The sequence below is a fragment of the Capra hircus genome, chromosome 28 (genome assembly GCF_001704415.2).
Source record: "Capra hircus breed San Clemente chromosome 28, ASM170441v1, whole genome shotgun sequence".
Lineage (NCBI taxonomy): Eukaryota > Metazoa > Chordata > Mammalia > Artiodactyla > Bovidae > Capra > Capra hircus.
In genome coordinates, this window is record NC_030835.1 from 31,203,421 (window position 1) to 31,219,141 (window position 15,721).

Here is a 15,721-nt window from a genome sequence, read left to right on the forward strand (position 1 = left end):
AGGGCACAATAACCATTCAGTCTGCTGGCATAGTCAGTCTCTGAAATGGGAACCTGGGTCAGGAAGCCCAGTATCACTTTAGTAAGGAGCACCTTTGCTGATGGATGAGGTTGTCAAAGCGATCATACACTTGAGTCTGTATTTTTAAAAAAGAAGAATGAATAAGAATAAAACCTGTTTCATCATCTTACTCTTTCTATATGTACCTATTGGTGGCCACAGAAACAATGATTGATTACTGGTGCTGGATTCTCTGGCTAAAATAAAGTGCCTTAGTTTTTTGCTGAAAATGAGGACTGTCAATGCAAAACAAGAGCATGGACAGTGGATATTTAATTCTACTTGCAGAAATGTCTTTCAATTCTGCTCAGAATAGAAAAGTTAGAAAACAAAGACACATTTCATGTAGCAACGGCAATACAAAGGGGTTATATAAATTTATTTTTCATATAACAACTGATTAGTTTAGAAAAATTCCCATTTTCAATGTTTAATTCCATCTCTCATTTTTAAAAAAATCACTAAAAGGACAAAAACCCACACAAAAATACAATCTGTATCTGTTCTATATTTACAGATAACCGGTCACTATTAAGGCACAGATTGATTAAAAACATTTATTCAAATAATCCAAATATTTTGTGCATCATATAACACTGACAACACCGTATACTGTAGTGTCATATTCCCTTCATTGCATCGAGAAAGTGAGAAAAGTAATTTCCAGTGTTTTTATTTTTTTTAGCCACTCTATTTGAGTTTAATTGGGAGAGTTTTCCCTTTGGCATAATATCAAAGCACTGTTCATAAAACCTATATCCACTCTATACTGCAAATTCATTCCATCTTCCTCCTATTGCAAATGCACGGTGGCAAGTTGGGAAAAGACTCCAAATGACTATTTTGCGGGGACCAAGATCTCACTAAAGAAATGGTAAAATTTAAAGCGCTGTATTTTTGCACAGGAAACAAATTTGGAGTTCTTACTCTCTGCTGAATGTGTGGCATGACGTGTGCATACAGCCGTATATGTCAGGGAGCTCTATGTGCTGACCTGCATCCATGTTCCCCGTGTGCAGCATAGTTCCGTCCTGTTTGCAAAGGGAACAATTTAGTTCTACATCCATAAGCAGATACAGTTCCTTTTAGGAATGGACATATCCCCTTAGTGCTATTACAATTGATAACTTTATGACAGGCCCATTACCTATGCCTTCAAGGTAACCAGTACTTTTTAAGTGAAAATTTTGCTGTGTGCAATATTTCTCTCTTGGTTTCTGTTCTTACTTTAATGATTAGCCAAGTATTTCTTACCCCACATTTGTACGAAAGCCCCCAGTTGTTTGTACGACTCTAATGCCTTCTGTGGAGGGCACTCGACAGTGGTTTATGTCCACGCAGAAGCAAGTCTTGAATACTGAACATAAATAAGTCATTACAGTACAGGTAAGTCACCACATTTCCTAATGGGGAGGTTTTCCAACAAATTCATACACTTGGAAATAATATTGCTTTGAAGAAAGAGAGGCACTTAGTGATTGTCTTCATGGATTGAAAACCCTTCATAAATCCACAAAAAGATGTCTGAAAAGACCTAGAAAACAACGTTGCCTGATTTCTGGGACTTTCACAGTATCAAGATTGTTACAATGAGTTTAGCCGCTTACAGAATAGTCTTATTTTTCCTCCTTCAGAACTCTGCTATCTTTATAAACTGTCACCCTAGATAGAGACTTAAATAAAACCTTTCCAGTCTCAAGAAACCCAAGTCTACTTCAAGCAGACTGATATGGTTTTAGGAAAGTCCTGTGACCATATGGAGCACAGCTAATGTGTACATAAGGACAGTAATGTGTTTTTCCTCCTCATGGCAACAGTGCTGTCTTGTCAGATGATTATTTGTCTTTTTTAAATAAAGTGACAATCTAGGGCTCCAGTTATTGAATGCCGTCCATTCTCTACCATAAATCTCTAGTAGATATCAATTTAATCAGTTATGTACTGTATGCTTATAATATCTAAAAATAAAAGTTTGATATAAATAAGTGTCCTTTAGTGGCAGTATACTAAAAATAGCCCTTTGCCTTCAGACAACCATTAAAATCACTTTAGCAATAAAGGCAGCAGCTAAATATGATGACTGCAAAGGGTTAATATTGCAAAGTCCATTTGGTCTTTCTTTGCTCGCACCTGTTCCAGTGAACTTGGTTCATTATAAAGTATTTCTAGGATGTTGACATAAATGAACAGAACTGGTCCATAACCAAGTGGAGTCACTTAGGTTTCCCAAAGTCACAGAATACTCTGCACAAAAACTATTAAACCAGTACTATTTCAAATAAAAGTTTAACGCAGTCAGAAAAATGTGACTAAATCTGATTTGTACCAATACATCAGGTGAGATAAAAATGAGAGAGAGATAATTTCCACAGGACAAGAAATTAGAAAGTGTAAAGTGCTGAAAGACCTCAATAATTATTTTAAAGCAGTACCAGAAAATTCCACTTTGATTATTAAAAAAAAAAAAAAAATCCCCAAATACTAAAACAAGCAAACAAAATAACTTCTGTGTTTTCTGGCATCCCAGATGTCAACTCATCCTTCATGTTAAGTAAAAAATCAGTGCATATGTTATATAGGTAAATAAAAAAGAGGATATAAAGCCCTACCCCCATATTGCAAATTCTGTCCAGTTGCCATTAGGAAAAAAAAAGTAATCTGTATGTGGCATTTGGTACGATGACATAAGAACATCTTCTCTTTTTTCTTCCTTCTTGGCACAAAGTTCAGGCATGAATAAGATGCTTTGGTCCTGATACCAGACACCCAGAATGCTGAGGACGGTGTGCAGTGAAGGCCGTTCACAGATCTTCTGCATCCAGCTTGACAGCTGGAGGGCATATGCCTGGAGGGTACCGCTACCAGCGGCCACTGACGCTAGCAATGTCCGAGTGATACTGACGGGGTAGCCTCCCACTTGCTCCGCCTTCCAGGAAAGAGGTGCGTGTATTCGGCGGTTCAAAGAGCTTTCTTCGGTTTTTATTTAGTTCTGGAGAGAGAAACAGAGACTTATTAGGAACGCAAGGGGGAAGTTCTATAATCTTCAGGACGTGGCAGAAGAGCTCAAAAAATGGTGTTGCAGTAGGTTTGGGGGCGCGGGGGGTGTCCGGTAGGTAGCAAAAGGAAAACCTTTAAGTTGACCATCAAGACATTTTTGAAATGCTCAAAATCAAAAGTCTGATATGAAAGGTAGCATGTGTAGCTGAGAGAACCAAGGACAGCAAATCATTTTACTGCAGTTTATAAACTCTCTGAGGAATATGTCATTCTCAGAACCTTTTCAAGCCCAAATATACAAAATAGTTTGACCTACCCTAAATGTCCTTTCAGAGGCAAAGGGAGGGGAACCATCCAAGTTGGCGAAAGGTATATGACAGGATGTATTACCAGTGACATAGAACATTATTACAGCTCATTAGACTCATCCATGTCAAACAAAGTGATCATTCAATTATTTAAGTCAGGCATGAAAAGAGGACCTCGTACCTAAACATGAGAATACTGAAAAAGCACACTGACGTGTTAAGCCACAGCCCGGTGGCTCCACTGACTCACGGTGCCTACACTCGAGTCAGAAAGAGTTATATGAAGAAATATATCAGTGAGAGGTTTCCTTGAATAAAAAAATCAACTTAGTAAAAACAGCAACAGTTAAGGAAATCAATACAATTGAAAACAACCAATACGTGAATCCAGATTTTTCAGGGAAAAACTAATAAGATCCTGGAATTAAGTTTTAAATAATTTAGTTTTGAACCAGAGTGCTGTTTAGTTTGTCTTTTGCCAACTTAAAATTATTAATCAGAATAGTGAAAAATTGAAGCAGCCTACCTTGTATATGACTATACAATGCCCTGTGCTCCCCTCCACACACACGTTCGCAAACCCTCAAGTCAACTGACGTAATTATTACTAATGAATACATACCAGTAAACAATTATCAGACTAGAAAGCAGTGTTTCTGATAGCCACCAAATGCAAATACAGCTGACCTTTGAATACCGCAGATTTGAAGAGAGTGGGTCTACTTATAGATGGATATTTTTCAACACCAAATACTACAGTGTTGCAGGGTGGGTGGAAGCTGCAAAGAAACTGGACACAAAGGTGACTATAAGTCACATGAGGATTAACTCTCATGTGATTCAAGGGTCAAATGTATCTTCAGATTTATTCTATCTCAAATATACAGATTAAATAGTTCATATGCTTAAAGCTGTTGTCTTTAGGAGGGTGGCGAAGCACGTGAGTCACTACCTTCAATAATCTGCATAGTACACAGTACTTCTTCAACCATATTCACGCACACAACCCCATTCTAAATTCTGAGGTGACAGAAAGCTACAGCTTGCTACAGGAATGCTGGGGACGAGAACAGACTCAAGCAGGTGGCAGGGGGTCAGAGGTGGCCAGGGACAGCCATATGGCCAGACACACTCTTGTGTCCCAAGTTCTTAAAGAGGGACCAGAACCCTTAACATTTCACGCCACTGCTTTCCAAAATGTAACTGACTGTCTCACAGGGGTGATGCAAGAGCGGAGACACGCCATTCGTGTGCACATTTAGGTCTCAGGGGAGAAGAGAAACAACAGTAGTTTATTACAGCCTACATTCGTTGTGGGCTATTTAACTCCTCCTTAAGGGGCAGATAGTATTACTATCCTCAGTTTTACAGGTAAGAAAGTTGCGTTTTACAAACAGACGAAGTAACTTGCCCACGTGGCTGTTGGTGACAAAGCTGAAACCCTGCCTGCCTGATGCAAAGGACTCTGCCGCAAGCTGCTGTGATCCATCCACTGGGCAGAGACCAGGGAGGTCTCTGAGGTATCAGGAAGACTCCTGAGGTATCAGGAGTACAAAGCTGAGAAACTGGTAGTTCCAGTATGCCAGAGAACAGAGCTTTCCTTCACAATTTATGTCTATACCAAAATTACTTTTTAAATAGAAAAAGCTTAGGAAATAAAGAAGCAAGGAAAATGTTACAAGCAACAGACACATGCAGGCGTGCATACAGATGGCTAGTGCCTCAAGTTCCTACAGAAACAGAAACACAGTAGCAATAACATTCCTATTACATGTATCTCGTTTTAAAAACAATATATAAAATTCACAATTCAAGACAGAATTGAATATATTTAAAGGCAAACTTAAGGAGAGTTAACAATAAATGATTCCCCTTAAACACAGCCTGGAAAAGTTTTATCACCTTCAGATAGGAGACTTTCTTTGGCCTCCATTTCCTTTGGGGGCAAGAACCCGTGTCAGGAGGACATTCATTCCCCCACTACAGAGAAGGAAAAGAAAGGAGTTAGATCAAACACTGTTTTCAGATGCGCATGGAGAATAACTGGGCCATCGAAGACAAAAAAAATTTAACAGACATTGAAAACTTCATTCTGAAAAGTCACATCAACTAGATTTTTGAGAGAATAAATGATCATGAAGAATTTCAGCCATTCCCTAAAGATGTAATTTCTAAGAGTACATACATAGAGATATTCCAAGTGTGAAGCAGAGAAAGAAATCTTTTCAGAGAGATTATCAAGGATCAAAGCCCTACTGAAGAGACTTTAGTTTTTTGTTTTTTAAATTAAAAAGCAAGCTCCCTCTTCTGATTTTTTTCAGTAAGCCTAAGGGATAGTTTGAGAAAATACCAACCTTTTTCTTTGAAATTCCAAGGTTCACACAATCCTGGCAGCTCTCAGGATCTTGTTGCGGATCTGAACAGAGTCACAAACTAAAAGAATAGGTCGGGAAATGTTAGATCTACCTGAGGCTGTGGTGGAAAGCCTGTCAATAGGATGCTAGACTTCCCGTCATTTAGTCCCTGTACGTTTAGTTAATCAATCACTACCATACTCGGAGAGAAATCCATGAATTTTCCAAAAATCATGCATTGGGGGGAAAAAAAATTGTTTTCTCTGATCCATCTCTAGAGGAGAGAAATCTCATCTCCTCCTGTAATATTAAAATATGTGTCTTCTGGCCCAAGATTAAAAGCTAACCAAAACCTGATACTGAAAGAACAACTCAATTATAAGTTAAAAATCTACAAAAATTTTAAAAAATAATTTGAGCAAACTCTCTATCTAGCCAACCTATGTAACCACACGACAAATGTTAAGGCCGCCCTGCTACCCTGCGTCTATCTAGAAGTGAAGTGTCCTGAGACTTTAAATGAATGCCTTTGTTATCAGAGGAACTGAATCGGAAAAAGAAGCTTTTCAATGAAGGGTTTCTCAAAAACTTACTCCTTGCAGAGAAAATGATTTACCAGGTTCAAACAAATGCACTCACCAAAATCACCCTTAAAATAATCAAACACTTCCTGCTGTACAGAGCATTCATAAGGCATCTTATTCAAAGTTTCTAATTCCCTTTAAAAGCAAGAGGACCTGTGAACCCCACTGAGAGAGGCAGTCTGTAGAAGCAGGATATAACCTCAACAGAACCACACTGAAGATGATGACTAGAGAAAATATTTTTCTTAAATGAGAACTGAAAACCCCTCATGTTTTGCACCCTAATCCCCCCACCCCCTGCACCAAAACCGACCTAGAATCATCACCAATGTATTCCAGAGTAAAAGTACTGATGATCTATCTGGAATCTATGAAAACTTTTAGAGACATCTGCTTGTTGCTGGAAGCTTTACAGTTTGGAATTGGGTTGCTGCACAAAGAAACAACTTAATTTTCATTATACAGTCACAGACATTCCACAGACCTCTAGTGAAAAAGTATAGAGTTCTGAAACATACACTTCTATGGTATAAATGTGCGGCCCCACATTTAGACATGCGGCCCCACAGTATAGATATGGTGATTGAGTTAATAAAGTTCCAAGTAGCATATTAATTTCATTTTCAAATTAATATAAGAAATATAAAAAATATATGAAGTTAATTTGGGTTCAGAAGTAGCCTTCTGAAACTTAGCTTTCAGTTAAACAAGTTGAAAGCTATTCTACTGCCACAGATAGTTAAAAAACAAGGGGGAGTACCCTACTAATGATACATATTGTTAAAATTGTGGGTTGTCTTCACTGTGTCTGATGATATACCATATGGAAGGACAGATCTTAGAAGTGGAAGGTGACCTGACATAATCATATACTCTAGTCTATCTTCATGAAGAAACCAAAATCAAAAGAGATCTGGAAATTCACCCAAGGGTGCATGACTTGGAGAGGCAAATCTCGGACCTCCTTATGTGAACAGTGTTCCTTCCACTATAACCAAGCTAATTTTACGAATGAACAAGAAAAACAGTGGCCGCCCTATGGAGCTCCATCAGTGCAGCTGCTTCGGTACACAGCGGGCAAGGAGACTTCTCAAACGGTTATGTACAGAGCTCTATCCATGGAGAGGCCTATCAGGCTGCTCAGTAGCTCAGTTTCTACCCCATTTCAAGACTACTCTGCTTATATCTGCTTCGGATATTAGGTCTGTATATAAGATTTCCTGTGGGGAGTTCGGTGGGGTTGATCTGCTTCTATAATCCAATGGAAAAGCAATCTGCTGCTAAAATAAAATGGCAAAGCACTGAGGCTTTTAATTTCATTTGATGATTTGATTAGCAAATGTTGTTTATAAAGAACTTTCACCAGTTGGATGCCACTGCTGGCCTCAAAGGCATAGCCTGCAAATTTGATGTTTTGAAAAAGCAACATAATTTTCTCATCACACCTAACATTTGGCTTCTGCCCTTGCTGTCTCTTTTTGAGAGACTGGCACACATGTAAAATTGGCATTCATGAACTTAATCAGAAAATCTTCCATAACCTTATTTTGTTGCCTCCCAAATTTCTTCCTCATATTTCCCTAAACACCTTTTTGAGGTACACTGTTATGACTCTTGGCTTACACTCAGATGACTCTTGGCCATTCCTTTCACATGGGAGGTACCTAGTAAACACACACAGCATCTTCTTAATATACAGAACACGCAAAAGATGAACAAAGGCAGTGGTCTGGGAGACAGACCTTCAGATTTTCCTTCATTCTGAGACTACTTTCAGGATACTACCCTCTTCTGTGACTTGCAAATTCTATTAAAACTTTGGGGAAAGTTAAAAAGCATTAAGACAAGAAATACTGCCAGGTTCCAGCTGTACCAAAGAACATTCTCTTTTTCTCTGCTGCAGTGATCTCAGCTGCTCTACAAGGACACGTATATTTAAAGCATGACAGCCAATCCAGAATAATTACTCATGAAGCCAATGATTAGCGCTTAACACAACTGCAACACAGAGATTCAAACTGCTCCTCCACCTCCATGTTCTGCAAAGGGAAATTCTGGTTAGATCTCTCAGACGAGATCTGTTTTCACGGATGACACTTGTCAAGGCAGGTTTTCAGGCAGTGCCTTGGTGAAGGAGTGGGGGTATCCTCAGCATTTGTTACATTGTTAGTGGAAAAACACTCTGAAACCACAACCACAAAGCTGCCAGGTAGGAAGCAGAACCAGCCCCACTGGCGGAGACCATGGCAGAGAGTCTTCAGGTTCTAAGATATAAAGAACAGTTATATTCACCTGAGATGGCAAGCAGCATTTTCCTTCTGGCACCAAAAGTCGTAATTCCCAGCTCCTTCAGGTCCTGATCTGTGAGAGTAAGGAATGTCTGAAGATCGATCTGTGGGTGAACAAGTAAATCGATGGTCAATATAGTAATAGTTCTTCCTCAGTATAAGTTCAACTAACTGCTATACTTACTATGCTCTGCCTGCTTCCAAAGAACAATGGTGCTGTTACAAACACCTAAGGGACAACAGTTAAGTCACAAAGGTGGTCAAATGAAACTGATGATTCTAGCAGAAGACTTTGTATACTTAGTCTTACTGCAACAAACTTAGGTCTTAGCATCCTGGAAGCGAAAGCAAAAAGGGAAAAAGAAATGGCACAGTTTTCCGTAACCTGATAAAGAATATATACTCGTCCAGAAGAGAGAAAATACTTATTAGTTTTAGATTCTGACTCAGGTAAGCATATCTCCATTAAAAGGGACTGAATAATACCATATAGCATATCTCTAATTGTGCTCTACATAAAAATGAGAGCAGAATTCACAGTGTAACTCAGACCCATGATTCCCTCAGCTCAGTCCAGCTGACCATCTCTGAGAGTGGCATATATGAAGTATTCCAAGAGACAGTATAATTATACTTCCTGGCATCAGCAAAAATGTGTGGAGGGAACCACCCCAATAATCCCATCCTGCCTTGAAAACCACTGGAGGGAAAGAAAGGCAATGGGCTCTGAAGCCAGAGAGGCCTGGGTTCAAGTTCTGATTCTGTAATTACTAGTTGTGGACACTCAGGGTTGATGATACCTCACAGGGTTGTTCAGGGCATTAAACATGATCCTAGACATAATGCAGTGTGCTCACCAAAGGGGTAAAATAGTCGGCAGCTATGGTTAGCAATAATGTATTCAGACATATCATCTGTGAAAGTTGCTAATCTTCATCCTGCTTACAATATATTAAATCTCACACAGTTACTTAATGGGGATTCCTGTTCCAAGTCTTATCTGTATATAAGAAAATATCCTATATGAAGAGAACAGTACCAAATTTCAACACAGCTGAAAATAGTAAAATACACTTTTTATTCAAATTATATAGCAATTAATTTGAAATTTTGTTTTGATTTTGAAGGTTACATCCAGATCTTGAAAATCCCTTTCACTTATCATTTGTAACAGGTCTGGAGATACGTTTTGTTTTTGTTTTTGTTTTTCCCAGCAATTCTATCCAGTGGAGACTATTACAGGGATCCTCAAACTCTTTTTAAAGGGCCAGAGAATAACTAGTTTAGGCTCACCGGGCCAATATTGTCTCTGTTGCAAGTACTCAAACTCCGCTGATTTAGCTCAAAAGCAATCATGGGCAATATGAGGTAACTGAGTTGGTATGGCTGTGTTCTAACAAAATTTTATTTACAAAATTAGGCAGCAGGTCTGCAGGTTGCGGTTTGCCAGTATGACTTTATATTTTCATGTTTTCTTCCTTTTTGAAGTAACTAGATAACAAGCACCCATATTAAATTAATTTCTGTGCATCTTCAAATAGGAAATACAGATTAAAAACATACCCAGGATATCACTGAATAACATCGTTACTTATTTCTAAAACCTTATATGCATGAACAAGTTGAAACTCCTCAGCTATGAGCTTCTCAATTAGCCACCTGCATCTAACCAGCAAGACTAAGTAAATAAATGTAGTTCTTTAGTGCACAGATGATGAACGTGTTATTCAACTTAGAAAATCTTTGGTTAAATGAATACTACTTTAGAAAAAAGGAAACAAAATAGTTGTCCTAAAGTCCAAAATACACATGATAACATTTTTGGGGGTGTGAAAAGAACAAAAAAGTTCAGCAATTAAACTTAAATTATGGACAATACATTAAATTTATGCTATAAAGTACCTAATAAAAATCATAGATTCTTTATTGACTAATGCATGCCAGGGAATTACTGGCATGTACTCTTCTCATGAAGTAAAGCCAACTAGCATGAAACTTGGACAATATCAGGATTTGGAAAATAGATAAATTTAGAGAACTATTCTCTGAATAGTTTCTGGTGCCTTGATAATATGACAACATGATTAGAAAGAACCATGCGTAGGGGGTCTTCTCCTTACGCCAGTGCATCACGGCCATGGCTGATCAGTTTGACCAAAATCCATGGTAGGGATGTTTCAGACGACATCTTAGTTCCATCTCAGTTCAGACAAAACCCAAACAGTAAATTAATAAGTTAACATGTATAAAAAACACATTATATTCTATGAGAACAATCTTCAGTAATATAATTAGGATGGTGTCAAAAAGTAACTATGATGCTGTTAACTTTTAAGTGCCACAAATAAAGATAACAACGATGAAAGAATAAAATCTTCTTCAATACAGAGTTGCTGCCAACCTTCAGGAAAGTATGAATCAAAAGTGAATGTGAATCACAACACTCATTAGATCTTTTAGCTAAAACTGGTGAAGGGTGGCTACGTGTGTTTTTGCGAGCACGATTTCCTGTATTTCTGCTATCCTGTGTTTACTGTTGCACTAAATAAATAAGAAATGACCATTTTCCTGGCAAAAACAAGCTATGAGACTTGAATAAATGCTCAGTGGAAGCACTGTGATAGGTCAATGAGTGATTTCCTTCCAGAAGTCATCATATATACAACCAAGGCAAAGACACCTGGGAAAATAAATACTGACTGACCTCTTGTTGCTGGAAGACGTCGGTGTATTTGCCCAGGCCCAGTTTGCTGAAGAGCTCAGGGAGGTCAGAGCCTTTGAAAGAGCTGTTCAGGTTACAGCCATTGCTTCCCGTCAGCGAGGAAATGCAGTCCATGTAATTGCTACTGCTGAGATAGTGCTCCGCTGAAAGGCAGAGGAGAGGCAGGCTTGAAGTGGAAATGCCCAGAGAGGACATGGTTTAATTAAAAGTTTTAATCACTCAAATAGTTCAGATTCATTGTTTTGGGCTGAATAGAGCAGTTGCTACAGAAACACAGCAAATCCTTTACTGAAACATTGGCTTTTCATTAAGGAAATGCTGGTTATTGCTTTCAGGGAGGCTCTTGCCATTTAAAATGGTACACTTGGGAGACAGCAATTCAGCAACAATGTCTCTGTAGTTAATAATCATTAATCATATTCTCCCTCCGCATTCAGAAACATTTGCTCTTTATAATTGATTTGATGTGAATTAAATGAGGAATCGGAAGGAAGATCCCTAGGACACAATAAAGGTAAGGAAAGTTACAGGCTCCTCTTGCATGCAGGCTGGGCCTCTGTATCCACACTTGTGCTTTCCTGTGGTCAAAGAGATTATGTGATATTACCACATATAAATCCACTTCCCTCCAGCATAACTGGGCAGTGAGTTTATGAAATAGTGCTCCAAAATGAAGAGGAACATGTGAAATGAAAAGAATGATGCTGGAGTTCCGGCGTTTAACTTACAATAGAAACATATCCATCTCTTAGGGGAAATTCTAAGATAGCCATGTCCAGCTTTGCCTGGATTCTCCTCCTGATCTGGTGGGTAAAGATTTCTCCATATTGTCTGTGGTTCTCAGCCCCAGTGGCATGCACAGCTGGGTGACAGACTAGTGAGCCGTACCAAGTACTTGACCAGATAACCACACACCGTTCAAGAGCAGCTTTGGAGAATCTAGCAGAGCTGTGCTCAATTCCCGTAGGAATCAACACCCTAATTGACAATGAACTCTCCTCCCTTTGGGAATTCTACCAAAGACGCCACTTTGGCAGGGATTCCCAGAGAGATGAGGGCAGAGGACACTCACCGAGCTAATAAGATCCATCTAGTCTCTCTAGGATCAGTGCATTCACCAAATCTAAGAACGCTGTTCTGTATGGCCACTGATCACTTTCTCTGGTTGTTTTCATCTCCTGGTTCAGAAGTCCTAGATGGGTCTCAAGGGGAAGGAATCTCTTCATAAGGTTTCTCTTTCTTTTGAAAACAGATGTTTTATCTCTTTGGGGAAGAATGTGTAGGGGAAAGGAGCTAGGACCAAAGTGAAGAGGCCCTGAGCCCTGGAACACTGCACCAGTTGAAGGTAAGACCCCAGAATCACCGAAAAGATTGAGGAGTGATGACCAGCGAGGTTCTGGTTCAAAGGTGACACAAAGCAGAGTACGATGACCGCACTCGAGTGACCACTGGACGTGACAAAATGGAAGCAGGCTGGCTGACCATGCCACTTGCTGTCCAAATGCTAAATTTACTTTCTTTAAGGAGAAAAAAAGCAACCTAAATGTCCATCAACAGAGGAATGGATAAAGAAAATCTGGTACATGATGCAATGGAATATTACTCAGCCATGAAAAGGAACAAAATTGGATCATATATAAAGATATTGATGGACCTAGACACTATCATATTGAGTGAAGTAAGTCAGAAGAACAAATATCATATATACTACTGCATATATGTGGAAACTAAAACAATGGCACAGATGATCTTATTTGCAAAACAGAGATGGAGACACAGATGTAGAGAAGAAATGTACGGACACGGAGGAAGGAGTGGAGGGTGATGGGATGAACTGGGAGACTGGGACTGACATACATCCACTATGGACACTGCGTATAAAACAGATAATGAGAGTCCACGGTATAGCTCAGCAAACTCTGCTCAGTGGTCTGCGGTGACCTAAATTAGAGAGAACTCCCCGGAAGAGGAAACATACGTATACGTATCACTGATTCACTGTGCTCTACAGTAGAAACTAACACAAGACTGTAAAGCAACTGAACTCCAATAAAAATTTTTAAACACAAGAATTACAGTGGAACAACTGGTATAACAGGGATTCCCAGAGAAAACCTATATATTGGTGACTCTGAAAAGGGTGTCAAGAAAATTACCTAAGACTTTTTTGATCAGTACAGTTCAGTTCAGTCGCTCAGTCATGTCCAACTCTTTGCGACCCCATGATCGCAGCACGCCAGGCCTCCCTGTCCATCACCAACTCCCGGAGTTCACTCAGACTCACGTCCATCGAGTCCGTGATGCCATCCAGCCATCTCATCCTCTGTCGTCCCGTTCTCCTCCTGCCCCCAATCCCTCCCAGCATCAGTCTTTTCCAATGAGTCAACTCTTCACATGAGGTGGCCAAAGTACTGGAGTTCCAACTTTAGCATCATTCCTTCCAAAGAAATCCCAAGGTTGATCTCCTTCAGAATGGACTGGCTGGATCTCCTTGCAGTCCAAGGGATTCTCAAGAGTCTTCTCCAACACCACAGTTCAAAAGCATCAATTCTTTGGCGCTCAGCCTTCTTCACAGTCCAACTCTCACATCCATACATGACCACTGGAAAAACCATAGCCTTGACTAGACGGACCTTAGTCGGCAAAGTAATGTCTCTGCTTTTGAATATACTATCTAGGTTGGTCATAACTTTTCTTCCAAGGAGTAAGCATCTTTTAATTCCATGGCTGCAGTCACCATCTGCAGTGATTCTGGAGCCCAAAAAAATAAGTCTGACACTGTTTCTACTGTTTCCCCATCTATTTCCCATGCAGTGATGGGACCAGATGCCATGATCTTCGTTTTCTGAATGTTGAGCTTTAAGCCAACTTTTTCACTCTCCTCTTTCACTTTCATCAAGAGGCTTTTTAGCTCCTCTTCACTTTCTGCCATAAGGGTGGTGTCATCTGCATATCTGAGGTTATTGATATTTCTCCCGGCAATCTTGATTCCAGCTTGTGTTTCTTCCAGTCCAGTGTTTCTCACAATGTACTCTGCATATAAGTTATATAAGCAGGGTGACAATATACAGCCTTGACATACTCCTTTTCCTATTTGGAACCAGTCTGTTGTTCCATGTCCAGTTCTAACTGTTGCTTCCTGACCTGCATACAGATTTCTCAAGAGGCAGGTTAGGTGGTCTGGTATTCCCATCTCTTTCAGAATTTTCCACATTTTATTGTGATCCACACAGTCAAAGGCTTTGGCATAGTCAATAAAGCAGAAATAGATGTTTTTCTGGAACTCTCTTGCTTTTTCCATGATCCAGTGGATGCTGGCAATTTGATCTCTGGTTCCTCTGCCTTTTCTAAAACCAGCTTGAACATCAGGGAGTTCACGGTTCACGTATTGCTGAAGCCTGGCTTGGAGAATTTTGAGCATTACTTTACTAGCATGTGAGATGAGTGCAATTGTGCGGTAGTTTGAGCATTCTTTGGCATTGCCTTTCTTTGGGATTGGAATGAAAACTGACCTTTTCCAGTCCTATGACCACTGCTGAGTTTTCCAAATTTGCTGGCATATTAGCCATTGGCAACTTGTAGCTACTGAGCACCTGGAATCTGCCAGTGGAAATTTAAAAATTTTCTGTAAATGTGAAATAACACACCATATTTTAAAGACTTAGTACAAAAATGACATCTTAGAAAGCAGGGAACTAAAATGGATGGGAATGGGTGAATTTAATTCAGATGACCATTATATCTACTACTCTGGGCAAGAATCCTTAGAAGAAAGGGAGTAGCCATCATAGTCAACAAAAGAGTTGGAAACACAGTACTTGGGTGCAATCTCAAAAATGACAGAATGATCTCAGTTCATTTCCAAGGCACACTATTCAGCATCACAGTAATCCAAGCCTATGCCCAACCACAGATGCCAAGAAGCTGAAGTTGACCAGTTCTATGAAGACCTACAAGATCTTCCAGAAGTAACAGCAAAAACAAATGTCCTTTTCATCACAGGGGACTAGAATGCAAAAGTAGGAAGTCAAGAGATGCCCGGAACAACAGCAAGTTTGGCCTTGGTGTACAAAATGAAGCAGGGCAAGGCCTAACAGTTCTGTCAAGAGAATGCACTGGTCATAGCAAACAGCAATTTCCAACAACCCAAGAGATGACTCTACACATGGACATCACCAGACGGATATCACATGGACATCATCAGCCTGACTATGTTCTTTGCAGCCAGATATGGAGAAGCTCTATACAGTCAGCATAAACAAGACTTGGATCTGACTGTGGCTCAGAGCATGAGCTCCTTATTGCAAAATTCAGGCTTCAATTGAAGAAAGTGGGGAAAATGACTAAGGCATTCAGGTATGCTGCTAAGTCACTTCAGTCGTGTCCGACTCTGTGCGACCCCACAGAT

General features: G+C 39.7%; 1 protein-coding gene across 4 annotated transcripts in view; it reads right to left on the reverse strand.

Annotated features, from left to right (window-relative positions):
- The window catches only part of BICC1 (BicC family RNA binding protein 1), a 349,743-nt gene continuing 334,428 nt past the window's right edge, over positions 407 to 15,721 (reverse strand). For 3 of the 4 annotated variants that reach the window (XM_018042242.1, XM_018042241.1, XM_018042244.1), the window contains exons 19-21: positions 11,296 to 11,456; positions 8,596 to 8,695; positions 407 to 3,049 (exon numbers count right to left, since the gene is read on the reverse strand). In XM_018042242.1, the coding sequence (XP_017897731.1) occupies positions 2,919 to 3,049; positions 8,596 to 8,695; positions 11,296 to 11,456 (392 nt within the window). In that variant the 3' untranslated portion in view covers positions 407 to 2,918. Of the gene's footprint in view, positions 3,050 to 5,719; positions 5,799 to 8,595; positions 8,696 to 11,295; positions 11,457 to 15,721 lie in introns of all 4 variants that reach the window. The other variant, XM_018042243.1, reaches the window with a different exon arrangement.